The sequence below is a fragment of the Carassius gibelio genome, chromosome B5 (genome assembly GCF_023724105.1).
Source record: "Carassius gibelio isolate Cgi1373 ecotype wild population from Czech Republic chromosome B5, carGib1.2-hapl.c, whole genome shotgun sequence".
Taxonomy (NCBI): Eukaryota; Metazoa; Chordata; class Actinopteri; order Cypriniformes; family Cyprinidae; genus Carassius; species Carassius gibelio.
Genome location: NC_068400.1, coordinates 36287784 through 36309254, shown reverse-complemented (window position 1 = coordinate 36309254; position 21471 = coordinate 36287784). Strand labels below are relative to the sequence as shown.

The 21471-nt window shown below is 38.5% G+C and overlaps 1 protein-coding gene across 1 annotated transcript in view; it reads left to right on the top strand.

Moving 5' to 3' along the window:
- Positions 1–20817, top strand: part of dnah10 (dynein axonemal heavy chain 10) — a 31470-nt gene extending 10653 nt beyond the window's left edge. Inside the window, exons 22-79 of the mRNA XM_052556987.1 lie at positions 86–202; positions 301–403; positions 499–677; positions 766–977; positions 1131–1287; positions 1522–1755; positions 1849–1971; positions 2055–2288; positions 2742–2965; positions 3093–3362; positions 3458–3641; positions 3728–3862; positions 4063–4215; positions 4315–4503; positions 5340–5486; positions 5572–5763; positions 5844–5962; positions 6075–6233; positions 6344–6479; positions 6565–6687; positions 6834–6965; positions 7049–7265; positions 7426–7545; positions 8076–8221; positions 8325–8477; positions 8565–8825; positions 8957–9129; positions 9619–9712; positions 9912–10076; positions 10317–10505; positions 10611–10782; positions 10920–11123; positions 11221–11301; positions 11414–11611; positions 11878–12039; positions 12122–12296; positions 12523–12704; positions 12843–12979; positions 13064–13281; positions 13428–13649; positions 13734–13881; positions 13968–14247; positions 14506–14735; positions 15332–15605; positions 15836–15940; positions 16032–16186; positions 16275–16429; positions 17068–17251; positions 17451–17651; positions 17727–17936; positions 18048–18143; positions 18405–18576; positions 18657–18788; positions 18954–19165; positions 19275–19442; positions 20124–20304; positions 20401–20546; positions 20654–20817. Of these exons, the coding sequence (XP_052412947.1) occupies positions 86–202; positions 301–403; positions 499–677; positions 766–977; positions 1131–1287; positions 1522–1755; positions 1849–1971; positions 2055–2288; positions 2742–2965; positions 3093–3362; positions 3458–3641; positions 3728–3862; positions 4063–4215; positions 4315–4503; positions 5340–5486; positions 5572–5763; positions 5844–5962; positions 6075–6233; positions 6344–6479; positions 6565–6687; positions 6834–6965; positions 7049–7265; positions 7426–7545; positions 8076–8221; positions 8325–8477; positions 8565–8825; positions 8957–9129; positions 9619–9712; positions 9912–10076; positions 10317–10505; positions 10611–10782; positions 10920–11123; positions 11221–11301; positions 11414–11611; positions 11878–12039; positions 12122–12296; positions 12523–12704; positions 12843–12979; positions 13064–13281; positions 13428–13649; positions 13734–13881; positions 13968–14247; positions 14506–14735; positions 15332–15605; positions 15836–15940; positions 16032–16186; positions 16275–16429; positions 17068–17251; positions 17451–17651; positions 17727–17936; positions 18048–18143; positions 18405–18576; positions 18657–18788; positions 18954–19165; positions 19275–19442; positions 20124–20304; positions 20401–20546; positions 20654–20800 (9987 nt within the window). The 3' untranslated portion in view covers positions 20801–20817. The remainder of the gene's footprint in view (positions 1–85; positions 203–300; positions 404–498; positions 678–765; positions 978–1130; positions 1288–1521; positions 1756–1848; positions 1972–2054; positions 2289–2741; positions 2966–3092; positions 3363–3457; positions 3642–3727; positions 3863–4062; positions 4216–4314; positions 4504–5339; positions 5487–5571; positions 5764–5843; positions 5963–6074; positions 6234–6343; positions 6480–6564; positions 6688–6833; positions 6966–7048; positions 7266–7425; positions 7546–8075; positions 8222–8324; positions 8478–8564; positions 8826–8956; positions 9130–9618; positions 9713–9911; positions 10077–10316; positions 10506–10610; positions 10783–10919; positions 11124–11220; positions 11302–11413; positions 11612–11877; positions 12040–12121; positions 12297–12522; positions 12705–12842; positions 12980–13063; positions 13282–13427; positions 13650–13733; positions 13882–13967; positions 14248–14505; positions 14736–15331; positions 15606–15835; positions 15941–16031; positions 16187–16274; positions 16430–17067; positions 17252–17450; positions 17652–17726; positions 17937–18047; positions 18144–18404; positions 18577–18656; positions 18789–18953; positions 19166–19274; positions 19443–20123; positions 20305–20400; positions 20547–20653) is intronic.
- Positions 20818–21471: the final 654 nt, after the last annotated feature.

Genomic DNA, 21471 nt, shown 5'->3' with positions numbered 1-21471 from the left:
CAATATGACATTACTCTCACTTTTGATCTATTTAATGTATCCTTGCCTAATAAAATAATACATTTGATCTGCTTTATAATTCAAGACTACAGAAGAGGAGGTGCAGCTTTCTGCAAACATCTTCATTTTGTGGAGTGAACTTTTTAAAGAGTCTAGACGGGTTGACCGCAGCCTGGCAAAAGTGAAAAAGACCTTTGCAGAGGTAGTACAGATCATTTACCAATCAAGTTATATTACTGTTGAGAAGCAACATATTTGATCTTTGATTTCCAAATGTTCCACTTCCACTGTTCCATTCAGATCACTCTAAACCATATTGAGGAGTATAAACAGGAGCTCTCCATATTTGCAGAGAGCTTCAACATGCATGGGCCTGGAGCTGTGGGAGATGATCTAGAGAAAGGCAAGAATACTATCCTAATGGGTTTTGTTTTTCATATAATGTTTTTCATAATACCAACCTAGTATTACATAACTTTTGTTTTTGTACTCTTATAGGTTTGAAGATCATGGCTACCTATGAGACGGAGCTGGATAAGGTTGAGGCAAGCCGTCAGAAACTGGCTAAAGCTGAGAAACTGTTCAATTTGCCCATCACTATGTACCCAGAGCTTCTCAATGTACAAAAGGAGATGAAGGGCCTGAGACAGATCTATGAGATTTATAAAAGCCAGAAGGTTAGAATGACAATATATTATATCAACTTTGACTATGTTGCTCAAATGTTCTGAGGAGTTGTGACACAAATGTGTGTATATTCATCAGGAGGCTAAAGCAGAGTGGTCACAGACCCTTTGGGTGAATCTGGACATTAAGCTCTTGCAGGAAGGTATAGAGGGACTTATCAAGAGCTTGCGGAAGCTGCCAAAGGATGTAAGAGCTCTTCCTGTATCTTTCTTCCTGGAGGGACGCATGAAGGAATTTAAAGAGTCAATCCCTCTTCTCTTGGACCTAAAAAATGAGGCTCTCAGGGCCAGGTAAATACTTTGAAGATTTTGTTTTACAATGTTTAAACTTAAAGTAACATGTCTCTGCCTTAAGGGATCTTCAAAAAGTTAGCTTAATCTAAGATAAACACTAGCAATTCGTAAATGCATTAGGAGACTCAAGTGCTGACTTGGTTTCTGCAGGCACTGGAAAGATCTAATGGAGAGGACAGGCACCAGCTTTGAGATGAACCCAAATACCTTCACTCTGGAGAACATGTTCTCCATGGAGCTGCACAAATATGGCAATGTCATCAGTGAAATCGTCACCTCAGCTGTGAAGGAGCTTGGCATTGAGAAGGTTAGAAATCTCATTAATAATGAAATTCAACTGCACTTCTTATTATAGCAATGGCTTGAATTCCAACACAAAAATGTTAAAACATAACCTAAATATTTTGTCATTCCAAACCCATGTGTTCCTTTCTTGTTTGGAACATAAAAGAAGATGGTATAGAAAGAAAAATAACAACGTGAGGGTAAATAAATGTAAATGATGAGAGATTACAGATTATGCTTGTGTGCATTTTTACAGGGAGTTAAAGAAGTGGAGGCAACTTGGGAAACTATGAAATTTAGTGTGCAGCGGTTTTTAAAAGGCACACAGGAGCATGGTTTCATTCTTGGTGCTGTGGACGACATTCTTCAGCGCCTGGATGATGATGCCATGAACCTGCAGAGTATGGCAGGCAGCCACTATGTTGGTCCCTTCCTGGCCACTGTACAGCAGTGGGAGAAGAATCTATCACTCATCAGTGAGATCATTGAGGTCAGTGGAAACCATCACTGCCAACAAAAACTTGACTTTGAAACTGCACTGGCTCACATTCATATTTATTTACTTTTATTCTGAAATGTATAGGTATGGATGTTAGTACAGCAAAAATGGATGTACCTGGAAAGCATCTTCATTGGAGGTGACATTCGCTCTCAGTTACCTGAGGAAGCCAAAAAATTTGACAATATTGACAAAATGTTCAAAAAAGTAAGGTTCTGCACCACCAACAAATACGTAACCCTGTTTTTGAAAAGAATGTTAATCCCTTCTCCTCTTTTGAATACCACCAGATAATGACCGACGCAGTGAAGGACCCTGCCATTAAGAGATGCTGTCTGGTTCCTAACCGTCTGGCAGATCTGCAGAACCTGAGCGATGGTTTGGAGAGGTGTCAAAAGAGTCTTAATGATTATCTGGATTCCAAGCGGAACGCTTTCCCACGTTTTTTCTTCATTTCTGACGATGAGCTGCTCAGTATTCTGGGCAGCAGTGAGCCTACTTGTGTGCAGGAGCACATGATCAAGGTACTTTTGTGTACTAAAGAAAAGCATCACTTTAAAGTGAAGTGTGAAGTAAATATTCGCCCTTACAGGGAATGATTCCCATGCATTTCATTTCTAAAATTATTTTAAATGTATACTGTATTTTAAAACAGTAAAATGGCAGACTTCCTAGTGGAATCAGTGCTGCATTATTCAAAAGCAATCAAGTTACCCCTTCCATCACCATTACCGTTGTACTATTCACAGTCAACCTTGATTAGTTTCCATGAGCTAAACTGTCAAATAATGTGAACTACAGGGATAGACAAGTTGACCCATTCCAAGTACAATAAAGAAAAAAAAAAAATAGACACCTTACTATAATTTAAGCTTCCTCGCCCTTGTATTAAAATCATTCAAGTTAACTGAATTCTGGTCCAAAATTAACAGCTATTCCATAAATGAAACAACTATCCTATTTTTCCTCATCCACAGATGTATGACAACATAGCAGCATTGCGTTTTGATACGGGAATGAATGGAGAGATGGTGGCAAGTGCAATGGTTTCTGCCGAGGGGGAGGTGATGGAGCTCAAACAGACTGTACCTGCAGAGGGCCGTGTGGAAGACTGGATGACTGGAGTGCTGCTGGAGATGAGGAGAACCAACAGACTCATCACCAAAGAAGCTATTTACTTCTACAACCACCGAAAGACTAGGTGAGGATATGCACTAAACCAACATGAGTCAGTGCTATCATTCAAAATTTCTGAATGAACTTGCTTGTCTGTCTGATTGAAAAAAATTGTGGAAATTGTATTATGTTGCCTTCTACCTGCCCGTCAGGGTGGACTGGATGCTTGACTACCAGGGAATGGTGGTGCTGGCGGCAAACCAGGTGTGGTGGACCTGGGAGGTAGAAGACGTCTTCAAAAGGATGAGTCAAGGAGAAAAGCAGGCATTGAAACAGTATGCAAAGAAAATGCACAAGCAGATCGATGACCTGGTGAGGCGCATCACACAACCCTTAAAGAAGAATGACAGAAAGAAAATCAACACTGTGCTCATTATTGATGTCCATGCTAGGGACATTGTGGACACTTTTGTCAGGGATAGGTAATATACAAAGACTGTACAGTCATGTATAAGTCACTTAAAATCTCCAATTGGTTGTGGTTTCCTTCCTAACGCACACTTTTTTCTGTGGGTAGTATCACAGATGCCCGTGAGTTTGAATGGGAGAGTCAGTTGAGATTCTACTGGGTTAAAGAGCCTGATGAGTTGTTTGTGCGGCAGTGCAGTGCTCAGTTCTCCTACGGCTATGAGTACATGGGGCTGAACGGCCGGTTGGTCATCACTCCCCTAACTGACCGTATCTATCTCACACTTACTCAGGTACTCTGACAACACAGTTGTCTGGCTCTAAATGGCCTGTTTTTTATATGCATGATTTATTAATACATGGTATCATGTATTGTCAGGCCTTGTCTATGTTCCTGGGTGGAGCGCCAGCCGGACCTGCGGGTACGGGGAAAACTGAATCCACTAAAGATCTGGCTAAAGCTTTGGGGCTTTTGTGTGTGGTCACCAACTGTGGAGAGGGTATGGACTACATGGTAAGAGATGTGCTGCTTTCTATTCTTGTGGAAGCAGTGGCACTTTTTTGTTTCCCAGAATTCTTTGATGAATAAAAGTTAAAAAGAACCACATTTATTTGAAATAGAAATCTTTTGTTAAAGTGTAGGTGTCTTTAATGTCACATCCCGATCATTTAAATGTGTGTTATTAAATTCGATTTTGATTTCTTATCCTCTAGGCTGTTGGGAAAATCCTCTCTGGTTTAGCTCAGTGTGGAGCCTGGGGCTGTTTTGATGAGTTCAACCGCATTGACGCCTCAGTGCTGTCAGTCATCTCCTCCCAGATCCAAACCATCCGAAACGCTCTAATGTTGAACCTCAAGAGATTTCATGTGAGTTTTTTTAATGGAATATTTTTCCTGAGCCACTAGTCAAATACTGAAAGATAATAATTATTATTATTTCAGGCAATGAGTGTCTTGTGTTGTTAGTTTGAAGGACAAGAAATCAGTCTGGATAGCCGTATTGGAATCTTCATCACGATGAACCCTGGTTATGCTGGCCGCACAGAGCTTCCAGAGTCAGTGAAAGCTTTATTCAGACCGGTGGTAGTCATTGTACCGGACCTGCAGCAGATCTGTGAAATCATGCTCTTCTCTGAAGGCTTCCTCATGGCTAAGGTGGGACTCCTTCTTTGTGAAAAATGAGGGCTGGGCTTTCAGTAGATTAAATTAAGTAGAAATTCATTCATCATTTACTCACCCCACTAGTAACTCTAAACTAAAAGTCTTTTGTTTATCTTCAAATCATAAATGAAGTTCTGTCAAGACAACATGACATAACGCTGCTACACAAATAGCATATAAAGTAACCCGTAGCAGATCTATTCAGGTGGAGCTGGGGAAGGTGCAGGCTTTTCAGAGGAACTCTGAAAGGAACTCTGAAAGCGTGCTGCAAAAGGCTAAAGTGAATCCTAACCAACCATTTGAATGTAAAGCCGCAAGCTCATTGGCTCATCACTTGGAATATCAGAACTTTGCATATATTTTTAATGGAAACAAAGAGATTTCTGTGACTCCATTTAAAATACATGCAACCAACACTTGAATGCTTCAAAAAGGATTTATAAAAAATATAAAAGTCTTATGGCTTTGGAATGACATAAGGGAGAAGTATGACATCATTTATGACAGAATTTAAAATTAAGTGTGAACTATCACTTAAAAAGTGTTTATCGTAAGTGTCTTTGGTGTGGAAATACAGCAATACAAAGATGTTAGACATTTATACTGGTCAGTCACAAAACAAAATCTTAGTTTAATTTTCTAAGATGGTATCAATAGAATCTCACAAAACATTACTAATTAGAATAAATATACATATAAACTAAATTAAAGAATTTTTAAAAATCAAAAACATGCACATGCACACTTGAACAATGGTCCTCAGACCTCAGTGGTTTTAATTGTGTGAACAGGCAAACAGAAAACTCATTTCATAAATGATTTTCTTGCAGGTTTTGGCAAAGAAGATGACAGTGCTGTACAAACTAGCACGGGAGCAGCTGTCTAAACAGTCACACTATGACTTTGGGCTTAGAGCGCTGAAGTCAGTGTTAGTAATGGCTGGGGAGCTAAAGAGAGGTTCACCTGATCTCAGTGAGGTAATGATCACTATCATCCTCTCCTCCTCCAACCCACCTCAGTGAACTGCAGTCACAAATATACTCCTTTCTTTACTCCCACTAGGATGTCGTTTTAATGAGGGCTCTTCGAGATATGAACCTGCCCAAGTTTGTATTTGAGGACGTTCCTCTGTTTTTGGGCCTTATCTCAGATCTGTTCCCTGGGCTCGACTGCCCACGTGTGCGTTACCCCAGCTTTAATGACGCTGTAGAGGCCGCCTTGCAGGAGAATAAATATCTTGTGTTGCCCAACCAGGTGATTCTTCTCTTCAAAACTTATTCTCATTGGATTGAAATGATTAAGTGTACTGATTCATGAATCGATTGTGTTTGTAGGTGGACAAAGTGGTGCAAATGTATGAGACCATGATGACCAGACACACAACCATGGTGGTTGGACCGACAGGAGGAGGGAAATCTGTGGTGATCAACACACTCTGCCAATCACAGACCAGGTCTTTGTCTACTCATAAACAATATATATATGTTTAGCATATACACAGGATGTCTACAAATTCTGCTACATATTCACAAACAAGTTAAATAACTGTTAAATTTGATCTGTAGGTTGGGCCTGCTGACCAAAATGTACAGCCTGAACCCAAAAGCCATGAGTGTGATTGAGCTGTATGGAATCCTGGATCCGGTCACCCGAGATTGGACTGATGGGATTCTATCTAACATATTCCGTGACATCAATAAACCCACAGACAAAAAAGAAAGGAGGTGAAAGTCAAGGCTTACTGTATAATGAATAATTAATCTACAGTATCTGTTTTAAATCAAAGGCATGTAACTGAACAGAATTCTACCATAACTCTGGCTTGGCTTCACAGGTATATCCTGTTTGATGGAGATGTGGACGCTCTGTGGGTGGAGAACATGAATTCAGTTATGGATGATAACAAGCTTCTCACACTGGCTAACGGAGAGCGAATTCGCCTACAGAACCACTGTGCCCTGCTCTTTGAGGTATCATGTAAACCCTTCATATTGTCAAAGTACAAGAACTCAATGTAATTGTTGTAGGCTTGCAAACATATCTGATGTGTTTTAGGTTGGAGATCTCCAGTATGCCTCCCCTGCTACTGTTTCTCGTTGTGGAATGGTGTTTGTGGACCCCAAAAACCTACGCTATGCTCCCTACTGGGTAAAATGGGTCAACAGCAGAGCCCTGAAAGTAAGACTATTTCTATGCTGCCCATAACTTAGCCTCAAAATTTTCACTGGCAGTTCTTCAAGCAAAAAGGCTGAGAGCTGTATTTTTTTATATATATTAGTGAAATTCAAGATTATAATTTCAACATGACTTTGCTGTGTCAACAGGAACAGGCAGATCTCCGCAGACTGTTTGAAAAGTATGTACCAAGTGCCATTGATATGATAGTGGATGGTATAGTTGATGGTAAACAGACAGAGAAACTGAAGACTGTGATCCCACAGACAGATTTGAACATGGTGAGCGAGTCAGTAGAGACCTGAACAGCGCTACAGTGTAAGTGATCGTTATAGCATGTAGCACAATCTCTTTTTTCCTTTAGGTGATGCAGTTGACCGTGATGCTGGAGTCTCTACTGGAGAATGAGGACTTTATTTCTGAGGAGCTGGAGTGTTATTTTCTAGAGGCGCTCTACTGTTCACTTGGGGCTTGTCTTCTGGACAAAGGCCGACAGAAGTTTGACGAGTTCATAAAAAAGTTGTCCTCTCTGAGTAGTGTAAATGATGAGAAGGTGCTTGCTGGCCCTGGACAGATTCCAGGTGAGGTGGCAGCAGGGTCCAAAATTATATTTTTTGCGATGCTTGGTAATAGCGGTGAATTAAGGAGATATAAGTGTTTCTTACTACACCTGAAACATGTTTTAATAATGTATTCTTATTGTTTAATTAATTCATTTGAATCTTTCGTTTAATTTTGCAGTTTACTTGCCAACTCTCTATGATTTCCATTTTGATGGAACACAAAAGAAATGGGTTACCTGGAGCTCCATGGTCTCAAAATACATTCATAACGCTGATATGAAATTCATTGACATCCTTGGTAAAGCAGTTTACTTCTCTTCTCTTTCTCTTTGAGTTTTTTCACTACTGGTGAAAAGATTGGAAATTCTTGATTGGAAGATTGGAAGTTTTTTTTATTATTATTGAAATAGGTGTTTTTACTAATATAGTAAAAACAGTAATATTGTGTAATATAATTGCAACTTAAAATATCCGTTCTCTACTTTAATATATTTAAAAAATTCTGTGATTGCAAAGTATAATTTTCAGCAGCCATTACTCCAGTTCTCAGTGTCATGTGATCCTTCAGAAATCATTCTAATATGCTGATCTGTTGCTTAAGAAACATTTCTTATTATGATTAGATTAGATAGACAGTTAGAAAAAATAGACTAACTATAATTTTCTCTTTATCAAAGAATCTTGGTTTCTATAAAATTTTAAGCAGAATTAAAAAAAAAATCATTAAAAACAATCTTAACTATTCCAAACTTTTGAGTACTGGTAGTGTATTTCTTTTTATTCAGTATCCTTCACTGAAGTCTTACTTCATCCATTACTCTCTATCAGTCCCGACAGTGGACACCACTCGTGCTAATTGGCTGTTGGAACAGATGGTGAAGGTGAAAAGGCCAGTGGTGCTGGTTGGAGAGTCTGGTACCTCTAAAACTGCCACCATCCAGAACTTCCTGAGTAATCTGAATACAGATACAACCGTGAGTCCATTGCCGTTATGAACACGCAAGCATTTTAAAACGATAAATTAATATACTCCAGCTGGCCTTAACACACAGGATAACAAGATGCACCTTTTCCCAGATAATGATGAGCATCAATTTCTCATCGAGAACAACATCTATGGACCTGCAGAGGACTCTGGAGGCAAGTGTTGAAAAAAGAACCAAGGACACGTATGGTCCCCCGATGGGCAAAAGGCTCCTTGTGTTTATGGATGACCTCAACATGCCAAGGGTAAGAATGCATTTATATCATAGGTCATATGAGAAACTGTACTTTCACCTCAGTGCTCATCATGGAGACACATTTGTTTGATCTCAGGTGGATGAGTATGGCACTCAGCAGCCAATAGCTCTTCTAAAGCTGCTGTTGGACAAGGGAGGCATGTATGACAGAGGAAAGGAACTTAACTATAAACTCATAAAGGACTTGGGCTTCATTGCAGCCATGGGAAAGGCTGGGGGTGGTAGGAATGAAGTGGACCCTCGATTCATCTCTCTTTTTAGCGTTTTCAACATCCCCTTCCCTCAGGAGGAGTCCCTGCATCTTATCTACTCTTCTATTCTTAAAGGACATACCAAGGTTTGAGAAATAATTCAGCTCCCAATATCAGAACAAATGGCAATTGCTGTCATAAAGTCATATACATGTCTCGATGTATTTTAGGCCTGTGCCAACACATAACACATCATAACCTACTATTGTATTTTTAGTCCTTTGAGGAATGCATTCAAAACATCTGTGACAAGATAACTTTCTGTACTCTGGAGTTGTACAAAACCATAATTAAGGACCTTCCGCCAACACCTTCCAAGTTCCACTATATCTTTAACCTGCGAGATCTCTCCAGAGTCTACCATGGCTTGACGTTGACCAATCCCGAAAGGTAAAGAGTTTCAGAATTCATATATATTAGATAAAAATAGAGGAAGTTTTTTTTTATTTTGATGTTTGCAATACTCAAATAAAAAAACAATAATAATTGTTGTTGTTATTATTAATCTAATTTACTTAATTTTAATATTATTCATATTGTGGAAAAAATCAAATATACTTAAAATACTAATAAAAACAATCAAGATATTTTTTTTTAAATCTAAATAAATATTTTTAAAGTGTTTTTTAGTTTCTTTTAATTATATATTATAATTAATGGATTTTTTATAGTTAAAGTTCAGTTAATATTATACTATATTATATTGGGGGGCTTTGAATGTTATACTCAAATAGATTGAGAACCACTGCTCTATTCCACTCTATACCATTTATTACTCTATATACCACAATGCTTCACTATTCAACACTATGCAGTGTCTTTTATGACCATGTTGGGATGTTTATTTTAATAATAAGCATGTCTTAACTCCCACAACAGGTTCTGTACAATCACCCAGTTTGTCCGTGTATGGAGAAATGAGTGCTTAAGAGTCTTCCATGATAGACTTATCAATGAAACGGACAAAATTACGGTATGTTTGCTTCCTGTAGCTCATAATAACGTAATAACCTCTATAAATACTATATATACAGTAAATGTATCTTTAATATTTATAGGGATATTTTTTTATAATTATTCAAAAAAACGTGTAAAATTGTACAAAAACCTGTAATTGTCTCCATCTGAAACAACTCAATTATTGTAACATGCCATGACTTTGCTCTCTGTAGGTCCAGGGGCATATAAAGAATCTGATTGAAGAGCATTTCAGATCAGACCTCGATTCAGCCTTGAGAGACCCCATTCTGTTTGGAGATTACAGAACGGCTCTCAAGTCTGAGCCAAGAGTTTATGAGGATATACTGGACTATGATGCATCCAAAGCTCTGTTCCAGGTGCATAGATGCCTTTATGTTTTCATAGATGCTTTTATTTACATTCACATACACGCACATGGCAGATTATTTTATCCAAAGAAGCATACATTGCATTCAAGCTATTTATAATTTTTTTCAATTCATGCATTACTTGTAAACACTCTTTTTAAAGGGAACATTTTTAAAATGAACAAACTTGGGAGTCTGAACCTTTTATGTTTGGTTATAACACTTTTTTTTTTTCTTTGACCCCTGTAGGAGATCCTGGAGGAGTATAATGAAAATAAGACCAGGATGAACTTGGTGCTTTTTGATGATGCTCTGGAACACCTGACCATCATTCACCGCATCATCAGAATGGACCGTAGTCATGCACTGCTGGTTGGCGTTGGTGGTTCAGGAAAACAGTCTCTTACAAAGCTTGCTGCCTTCACTGCAGGATATGAGGTAATCCATCAGCTCAATCTGTTATCTATGTAATGTTTTCTGTATTTTTTCCACTTTTATTAATTTTGTTCTAATTGGGTAATTTAGCTATGTGTTTGTTTGTAGGTGTTTGAAATTGTGCTTAGTAGAGGATACTCAGAGACTAACTTCCGTGAGGATCTAAAAACTCTGTACCTTAAATTGGGTATAGAGAATAAGAAAATGGTCTTCCTGTTTACTGATGCCCATGTGGCTGAGGAAGGTTTTCTGGAGCTTATCAACAACATGCTTACATCAGGTATTTAAAATAACTGACTTAATGAAGTTTAACGGCTCTATTTGCTTTAAATTCCTTTGGATGCAACATGAACAAATGCCACCGTTTTATGGATTTTATAAAAACAAATGCTAACAGCAGTCACCGTGTGTTGTCAGGGATGGTTCCAGCACTGTTCCCTGATGATGAGAAGGAATCAGTCCTGAACCAGCTGCGAGAAGAGGCTATGAAAAATGGCTCTGGTCCTTCAAAAGAGAGTGTATGGCAATACTTTGTCAATAAGAGTGCCAACAACCTGCACATAGTGCTGGCCATGTCACCTGTAGGAGACACTCTCAGAACACGTTGTAGGAATTTCCCAGGTGTGTGAACAATGTATCAAAAATTAGGTTGCACTGTTACTTTTAGAGTTTTATATGTCCCTTTTTTTTGTCACTTGTGTGTGTTTTTGTGCATCAGGATTGGTTAATAATACAAGCATTGACTGGTTCTCTGCATGGCCCCCTCAGGCTCTACACGCTGTAGCCAAGTGCTTCTTAGGTTTGTCTTGACTAGAGAATCTAATGCAGTTTATAGATATTATCATTATTTTTCACCAGCCGACAACAATGCAGTTCATTCATGCTAGTTTCAGTATCGCGTCTCATTCCAGGTGAGAATCCAATGATCCCAGAGTGTCATTCAGAGGCAGTAATAGCTCACGTATGCATGGTGCACAGCTCTGTAGGCGAGTATAGTAAACTGTTCCAGCAGACACTCCGTCGTAGCAACTACGTCACCCCAAAAAACTACCTGGACTTCATTAGCACCTACTCCAACCTGCTGGAGGATAAAGATAAATACATACTGGGTAAGAGCAAACTTCTCTTTACTTGTTTAGGAACATTCGTCTGTGATTTTGAAATAGCATAATGCATCTGCATCAGTGTTGTTATTGTTAATTAAAACTAAAGTAAAATAAAACAAACTGCAACAAACTGAAATGTCGAAACAAATAAAAATGACTGAAATTAAAACATAACATATAAAATAAAATATAATATAATTCTGAAAATTAATAAAGACTATAATAGTTTATAAATATTAGAATAACACTAATCTGTCTGCACTATCCAGCACAATATAAACGTCTTGAAGGAGGTTTGGATAAGCTGAAGGAGGCAAGCGGGCAGCTAGCAGAGCTCAACATCAAGCTAGCTGAGCAGAAAGTAGTGCTGGCAGAGAAGACTACAGCCTGTGAGATCCTTCTAGAAGAGATCTGCTCTAATACTGCTGTTGGTAAGTATAACATCACATACAAGCACTATGGGTAATTTATATCAAAAAGTCAAAAATAGATTGTAAACTCTATCTCTTTCAGCGGAGGAGAAGAAAGCCCTGGCAGAGGAGAAGGCTAAAGAGATAGAGGAACAGAATAAGGTGATAGTGGTGGAGAAGAAGGATGCTGAGAGCTCTCTAGCTGAGGCTCTTCCTGCTTTAGAAGCCGCTCGCCTCGCCCTGCAAGACCTGGACAAATCTGATGTCACAGAAATCAGGTGGCCACTGTGCTTCTGGACTCTTTAACACTAAATCAAAACACACCATTCTTATAATCTTGTAAATCATTTGCACAGTAGGACTCTTGTCCATTATTGAATTAAAAAAAATAAATACATATTGCATTTGTAATATTAATTTTATAAATTGTATCTGGTCTACAGGATTTACATGTATGGTTCTGTGCTCATCCTGTCCTCCACCCTCTTGATTGTGGTTTTGTAGATCATTTGCCAAGCCACCCAAACAGGTGCAGGTCGTGTGCGAGTGCATCCTGGTGATACGTGGCTATAAAGAAATCAACTGGAAGACAGCCAAAGGCATGATGTCAGAGGGCAACTTCCTGCGTACGCTTATGGAAATGGACTGTGACTCAATCACTGGCAGTCAAGTAAAGACTGTCAAAGGTAAACCACCCTCAATGTATTCATTTTCTTGATCCTGCTCTGTGATCCCAATTACATGAGAAAATGTTTAACTGTTTAACCTAAACCCACCCATGAATATTCTGATGATCTATTACCTTCTCCTTATCATATAACCAGCCTACCTAAGGAACCTCAACACCAGTTTAGAGGAGATGCAAGCCATCAGTAAAGCCGGTTCGGGCATGCTAAGATTCGTGGAGGCAGTCATGGGCTACTGTGATGTGTCCAAAGACATCAAACCTAAGAGAGAGAAGGTCTGATAAATTCATGCATTCAGTTGCGTAAAATTTATTACATCTCATTTATTTGAAATTCAATCACAAAATTTACATTTAAAGGTCGCTCGTCTGGAAAGGAATTTCTTCCAGAGCAAACGTGAGCTGGAGCGAATCCAGAATGAGCTCAGTGCCATCCAGAAAGAGCTTGGAACTCTTGGAGACAAATATGAGGCTGCCATGACAGAAAAGCAACTTCTTCAGGAGGAGGCCGAGGTCATGGAGAGAAGACTCATTGCTGCTGACAAACTCATCTCAGGCCTGGGATCAGAGAATAAGCGGTCAGCCTACTCATTAAAATCCTAAAAACCTGAATGCAGATGACTCATAGAAGAACCGATTCCTGACATTAAAGCTTAAATTATTCTCTCCAAGTGAAATTAGTCTTTAGTCATTAGTCATGTGCTGTATGTGTATCTGCATGTAGCTGGACGGAGGACCTGGAGGAGCTGCAACAGAGGCGAGTGCGTCTTCTAGGAGACTGTCTGGTCTGCGCTGCCTTCCTCAGCTACGAGGGAGCATTTAGCTGGGACTTTCGCAATGAAATGGTGTATGAGGTATGGCAGGCAGACGTCGTGGAGAGAGGCATTCCTCTGAGCCAGCCTTTCCGAATAGAAAACCTGCTTACTGATGAGGTGGAGATCAGCAGGTGAGTCCCCAAGTGAAATGTAGAGGAATGGATATCAATTGTGTATTTGTTGGTGATGACGGAAAACTGTGTGCATTCTCTTAGATGGGGATCTGAAGGTCTTCCTCCAGATGAACTTTCAGTGCAGAATGGCATCCTGACCACCAGATCCAGCCGCTTCCCCTTGTGCATTGACCCCCAGCAGCAAGCCCTCAACTGGATCAAAAAGAAGGAAGAGAAAACCAATCTAAAGGTTTACGTCATTATATCACTTAAGGCTGCTTTGTTTATCTGTAATCAATCTAGGTCTGTTTTTATAATCAATATTCTGATTTGCAGATTTCATCATTCAATGACCCAGACTTCTTGAAGGGGCTGGAGTTAGCCATTAAGTATGGTTTCCCCTTCCTTTTCCAAGATGTGGATGAATATATTGATCCAGTTATTGACAACGTCCTTGAGAAGAATGTAAAAGGGCCAGAGGGACGTCAGGTTGTCGTACTTGGTGATAAGGAAGTTGACTATGATCCCAACTTTAAACTTTACCTCAATACCAAACTTGCAAACCCCAAATTCTCTCCTGCAGTATTTGGGAAGGCCATGGTTATCAATTACACAGGTGAGAGCAAACTTTTTAGCAAACCAGTTGACATCAGGTGTCCATGAAGATGGAAGTATACAACTCTCACACAGTTCATCACACATGTATTCACAATGAGTCCTTTGCCATTTTTGATCATTATTTGAATTACAGTTTAAAAAAATCAGCTAGTTTTTAGGAGTCAGGAAGCGTTTTTTTCTAACTTATATGTGAATATTCGTTTGGTCTGGGCTTTACAGCTTTTCATTTAATCTTTCTGTTTAAACTGTTTTTCAGTAACCCTAAAGGGCCTGGAAGACCAGCTGCTGAGTGTTATTGTAGGATTTGAGCAGAAGGACAAGGAGGAGCAGAGAGAGCGGCTAATTCAAGAGACTAGTGAGAACAAGCGTTTGCTGAAAGACCTCGAGGACTCGCTGTTGAGGGAGCTGGCCACCTCCACAGGAAACATGCTAGATAACGTAGAGCTCATACAGACTCTGGAAGAAACCAAGACCAAAGCCACTGAGGTTAGTTAATTACCAACCACACACGTGCATAATGGCCTATTGATTATTTCATTAATGTTTATCACATAGACTAGTACGCTGCTGTTCAAAAATGTGGATTGGTAAGATTTTATAATGTTTTCGAAGGATGTCTCATGAAGACTGCATTTATTTGATCAAACATACAGCGTCAAAATGACAAAAAAACACTTTACTGTATTTGACAGATGTTTCTATTTTAATGTATTTTGAAATCTTATTCCTGTGATCGCAAAGTGTCACATGATCTTCCAGAAATTATTCCAATATGTCCATTTAGTGCTCATAAAACATTTATTATTATCAATGTTCAAAACAGTTGCACTGCTTACTGTTTTTTTACTTGCATACATTTTATTTCAGGATTATTTGATAAATAGGCATTTCAAAAGAACAGCATTTATTTAAAATCAGATTTGTTTTTGAACCCACTGATGCATCCTTGCTTAATGAAAGTATTATAATTTTTTTTATTTATTGTACTGTCTTCTGAATGGTAGTGTACATATGGATTAACTCAGTTAAACAGGATAATATGTGCTGTTTACAATTTAACAATCATTATTTGATTCCAAAAGGTGTTTGAAAAACTGAAGCTGGCAGAAAAGACAGCCAATGATATTGAGACACTGAGAGACGGCTACCGTCCGGCTGCCAAGCGGGGAGCTGTCTTGTTCTTTGTGCTGGCTGAGATGGCTCTGGTCAACACCATGTACCAGTATTCACTTGCTTCCTTTTTAGAGGTGTTTGACCTCTCACTATCCAAGTCTATGCCCAACGCAGTCCTGCCCACTAGACTGAAGAACATCATGGAGACACTTACACAGAATGTCTATAACTATGGCTGTACTGGTGAGCCTGTTAAAATCTTAAAGTCTAATGGATTCTGGTCACAAATTAGAATTTTAAGAAACTTTTTGTTATATACTTTAATTAACTGCTAAAGAGCATACCATCTGATTAAGATTTTTTATAGTCCATGAACATTAGCAGCTAGTGATGACAGGAAAAAGTTGAAATGTAATCACTTTTTTTTTCTTCAGTGAATTAAAAACCAAATTTCTTTTTGCATTTTTGTTTAGGTCTGTTTGAAAGACACAAACTTCTTTTCTCCTTCAACATGACCATTAAGATTGAGCAGGGTGAGGGCCGAGCACCCCAGGATGAGCTAGAGTTCTTCCTTAAAGGTAGAAGCTTCAGGAAGACTTCTCTCCCTCTTTTACAATATAAAACCAAAAAAATAAAAAAAGATAAACCATATCTTCCTTCTCTCTCCAGGTAATCTCTCTTTGGAAAAAAGCAAACGTAAGAAACTGTGCGACTGGCTGCCTGATCAAGGCTGGGAGGATATAGTGCGTCTTATGGAACTCTTTCCTAATGAGTTTGGTACTTTAGCAGACGATATAGAAAAGAATCCTGAGGAATGGAAGAATGTGAGTGGCGGAAATCATCAAACACACCTGATGAACCCACGATGAGATACAGAGTCCGAACATTTATGTCTTTCTGTTTCTGCTGCAGTGGTATGATTTGGATGCTCCAGAGCAGGCTTCTTTCCCCATGAAGTACAAGGACAACCTCACTCCGTTCCAGAAGCTTCTGCTGATGCGCTGCTTCAGGCTAGACCGAGTCTATCGCGCTGTCAGTGATTACGTCACACTTACCATGGGAGAGAAGTAAGAGGAAACAGAAATTCACTTATGCATAACATCTGCATCTTAAAAAAAAGTTGTATTTGTTATATTTGGAAAATATACATTACTCTTCAGCTCTTGGTCTGTGAACTGTAGTTTGGTTATATTTGATTGTTATTTATCTAGTTTTAATCTAACTTTGTAAAGCAACATTGGGTTTTTGGAAAGGCGCTATAAAACGTTAGCACTTTGGAGGGAAAATGAAGACTAAATGATGGAATGCACTGCACAACTTTTAAACTTTTTGCTGACTTGTAAAATTGGTATAGAGAAAAACTGGGCGTCATACTCATTTGTGTAGAAACATGAGCCTGGTTGCTAGTGAATGCTTGACAAATGAAAACAAAGTGTTCTAAATATGGCTTAGAATATGAAACTTTTTTATATCCTTCAATTGGTCTGAACTAAGCTAAAAAAAAAAAAAATCTTAGTCTGTGCATCATATACTACATTGCCTTACAGAGTGCAAATTGTAACATAAACAAAAGTCATGCTGTATATTCCAGCATTAATATTCATATTACAAACATCCAAGAATGAACGACAATCAGAAACAATGTCATTTGTTAGGAGAATAAGTGCTAGCTTTATCTTTCTCACTTCTTTACTGTGTCTCTCAGATACGTGCAGCCCCCCGTGATCAGTTTTGAAGCCATCTTTGACCAGAGCTCCCCAAACTCTCCCATTGTGTTTATTCTGAGTCCAGGCTCAGAACCAGCCAGTGATCTGATGAAGTTAGCCAAACGCTCCGGCTTTGGGGCCAACAGACTCAAATTTCTTGCCATGGGGCAGGGACAAGAGAAGGTAAATGTGCACTCCCACAAATACAGATCTAGATGCTACAGGTCTGTTTGTTAAAGTTATGATATCTGACACCAGCACAGTTCACTGCAGTAATAATATGAACAGCAGTTATATGATAACAGACGTATTTGGGAAATCTACCATTGAACTCTACAAGACAATCTGTAAAAAGTTACAAATCGGACATTTTTTGTTTCAGGTTGCGTTGCAGCTGTTGGAAACCGCTGTGGCACGAGGCCAGTGGCTGATGCTGCAAAACTGTCACCTGTTAGTGAAATGGCTGAAGGATCTAGAGAAAGCACTGGAAAGAATCACTAAACCCCACCCAGACTTCCGCCTATGGCTCACCACAGAGCCCATTAAAGACTTTCCCATCGGCATCCTGCAGAAATCCCTCAAGGTCAGGACACATTTAATGTTTGAACATTTAATGTGTGTATATCCATTTCCACCTTAACTCATTTGTCACCTTCAGGTTGTGACAGAACCTCCAAATGGACTGAAGCTGAACATGAGGGCAACGTATTTTAAGATCCCTAATGATAAGGTGATGAACTGTCCTCACCCAGCCTTTCGCAGTCTGGTTTATGTGCTGGCCTTCTTCCATGCTGTGGTTCAGGAAAGACGCAAGTACGGCAAGATCGGCTGGAATGTGCCTTATGATTTCAACGAGTCTGACTTCCTGGTAAGTCTCCTCTAACCCAAAGGTCCCTGAAATGCTCAGGTAGCTTAAGGTTAGTTTAGTTTAAGAAACTTTTTTATTGTTTTTCCATTCTGTTGTTTTATTTCCTCTAAGGTGTGTATGGAAATTTTGGACACCTACCTGACCAAAGCTCACACTCAAGGAGATGCCATGATACCATGGGGAAGTCTCAAATACCTAATTGGAGAGGTAAAAAACACATTTAAGTTAATTGTGTCATTTTACAAGCAGAAAGGAACAAGAAAAATATATAAAGAAAAAGAAGGAAGGAAAAAATTATAATGATAAAGAAGAAGAAAAAACATTTATATTGCTACAAAAGATTTTATTCCAAATAAATGCTGTTCTTTTGAATTTTTCTATTGATCAAAGAAACCTAATAAATGATGATAATTATCTATTAATATAGGAACATTTGTCAAATATAGTATTGTGTCTCGTTTGTCTCAGGTGATGTATGGTGGCAGGGCTATTGATAGCTTTGATCGTAGGATCCTCACAGTTTACATGGATGAGTATCTGGGCGACTTCATCTTCGACACCTTCCAGCCCTTCCACTTTTTTCACAATAAAGATGTGGACTACAAGATCCCACCAGATGGACCCAAGCAGGTTTATGTTGGTATGTTGCTTCCTACAATCCAGCTTCAGAAAGACTCTGGTTTGAATTTGACAGACACTCAAACTCTGCACATTTTGCAGATGAGATAGAGTCGCTTCCTCTTGCTAACACAGCAGAGGTGTTTGGTTTGCACCCTAATGCTGAGATCGGATACTACACCCAGGCTGCCCGAGACATTTGGACTCATCTTATTGAGCTACAACCACAGACAGGTACCTGGTTTATATTGCGTTACAATACTGAAATATGATCACTGTGATCATAGTGCCTACATATTAACAATATACAAATTTAAATATACATACAACTAATATATTTGACATATCAGTTGTTTTAAAAAGGCTATAAATATATTTACTGCCATGTAAAATCTTTAGGTGACACTGGCGGTGGCATTAGCAGAGATGAGTACATCAGCCAGGTGGCACGGGACATTCAGAGCAAACTACCGGAAGTGTTTGACCTGGACGTGATTCGCAAGAAGTTGGGGCTGGAGATCTCTCCAACGTCTGTAGTGCTGCTACAAGAGCTGGAACGCTTTAACAAACTCACCCTCAGGATGATCCGTTCTCTGGCTGAGCTCCAGCGAGTGAGTGACATGAAGACAAAGAGACCGTTCCAGCTTACAATTAATAGAACTGTGCATTAAAACTGGTAGGTTTCACAGCAGACCCTGTTTGTGTGTTTTCTGTCTAAAGGCCCTGGCTGGTGAGGTTGGAATGAGCAGCGAGCTGGATGAGGTGGCGAGAGCTCTGTTTAACGGCCAGATTCCTGTTATCTGGCGGAAACTGGCACCAGACACTCTAAAGTCTCTGGGAAACTGGATGATCCACTTTAAGAGGCGACACGAACAGTACAGCTCATGGGTGAGAATCAAATATCACACCATGTAAGACAGTATTTTTTTTTTAGATACTGGCATCCTCTTAGTTTTTTGTTTCTAGGATAGAGCAGTCTATAATAGTGACAGACCAATTAATTGCCTGATTATTTAATATGCTTGAATAAGTGTCTTATTCTTACCAATGCTGTTATTTGATGAAAAATACAGAAAACAGTTAAATATTATTGCATTTTAAAATAACTTGTTTGTTAATGTTCAAATTTATTTCTGTTGGTGAAGCTGAATGTTTAGCATTACTGCAGTCTTCCGGGTCACATGATCCTTCAGAAATCATTCTAATATGCTGATTTGGTGGTTGTGAAACATTTCTTAATATTATCAGTATTATATTGATATTAATATTTTGTGGAAACTGATACTTTTTTTTTCAGATTCTTTGATAAAAATCAAAAGAACAGAATATATCTGAAATAGATATTTTGGTAAAAATGTCAAAATCTTACTGACCCCAATCTTACTGACCCCAAACAGTAGTCATCTATGCACTTAGATGAACAACAGAGGTGTTACTGCCCCCTATTGTCTGTTTAAAAAAATTAGGTCAGGTCCTGTGAATGAACTTCTAATTGAATTTTTCAAATGGGCTACTAACTAACTAAATACATATATACATGTTTTTTACATATTGTTTTTATCTATGTAGGTGGATGAGGGAGAGCCCTGTGTGATGTGGCTGTCAGGCTTGCATATCCCAGAATCATACCTGACAGCACTGGTCCAGGCCACCTGCAGGAAGAACGGCTGGCCTCTGGATCACTCCACTCTTTACACACACGTTACACACTACAGGAGTGAGGACGAGATCAAAGAGAGACCAGGACAGGGTGAGCGCTCACAACACCCTGCACAAAAAAAAATGAACATGGGGACACTGAGACTCAAGCACAGGTTAAAAACCTGTTCTTTCTTTTCTCTGTTAGGATGTTTTGTATCAGGCCTGTATCTGGAGGGAGCAGACTGGGACATTGAAAAAAGCTGTCTGGTGCGCAGCAAACCCAGAGTTTTAGTTTCTCAACTACCCATTCTCAAAATCATTCCCATTGAAGCACGCCGCCTCAAACTCCAGGCAAGATGCTTCATATTTTTTATAATTTTTTATCATGATTTCTTGAAATATCTGCCTTGAAATACTTGTAATCTGTAAGCAATGTGTAATTTTGGTTTACTTTTTAGAACACCCTGAAGACTCCAGTCTACACCACCTCTATGAGGAGGAATGCTATGGGTGTTGGACTGGTGTTTGAGGCCGATCTTTTCACCACAAAGCATATTTCTCACTGGGTACTGCAGGGAGTATGTCTATGCCTCAATGCTGACTGATAATATGAAATAATTTATGAGAGGTTTTACTTTAATAACTTCAAAATGATTAATAAAGTAATAAAATAATAGAATATTTTGTTTGTGACCAATGATTTTATTACAATTTGAAAAGACCTGTGCTGTTGAGGTGTTTTGTTTCATCACTAGGTGGCAGCACACTTATTATTGCTGCCAGAACCTGTTGCATTCAGATTTGCCTACTTGATTTCAGTAAAATGTTAAATTTAATGACATGATTTGTGCTCAGAATCTAAAAATGTTTTTTAATTATTATTTATTTTTATGTTAATTGAAACAAGTTGTGAAAAAAATAAAATATAAATATTAGATGAAAAACACATTCAAAAACCTAAACTTATTTCAGCTCATTTCTAATTTTCTTTCAAGTTGAAACACTAAAAGTACTCAAGTTAAAGTAAATATGAAGCTATATATATATATATATATATATATATATATATATATATATATATATATATATATATATATATATAAACAATAAACTAATAAAAAATGACAAAGCAATTAGTACATTACTAAAACTTTATATATATATTATATTATATATATATAATGTAAACTACAAATATTCCAAAAATAAAAAAACAATTAAAAATATTAATTGCTAAAATAACACTGTTCTGAACTTACTGGAAATGGTCACTAAT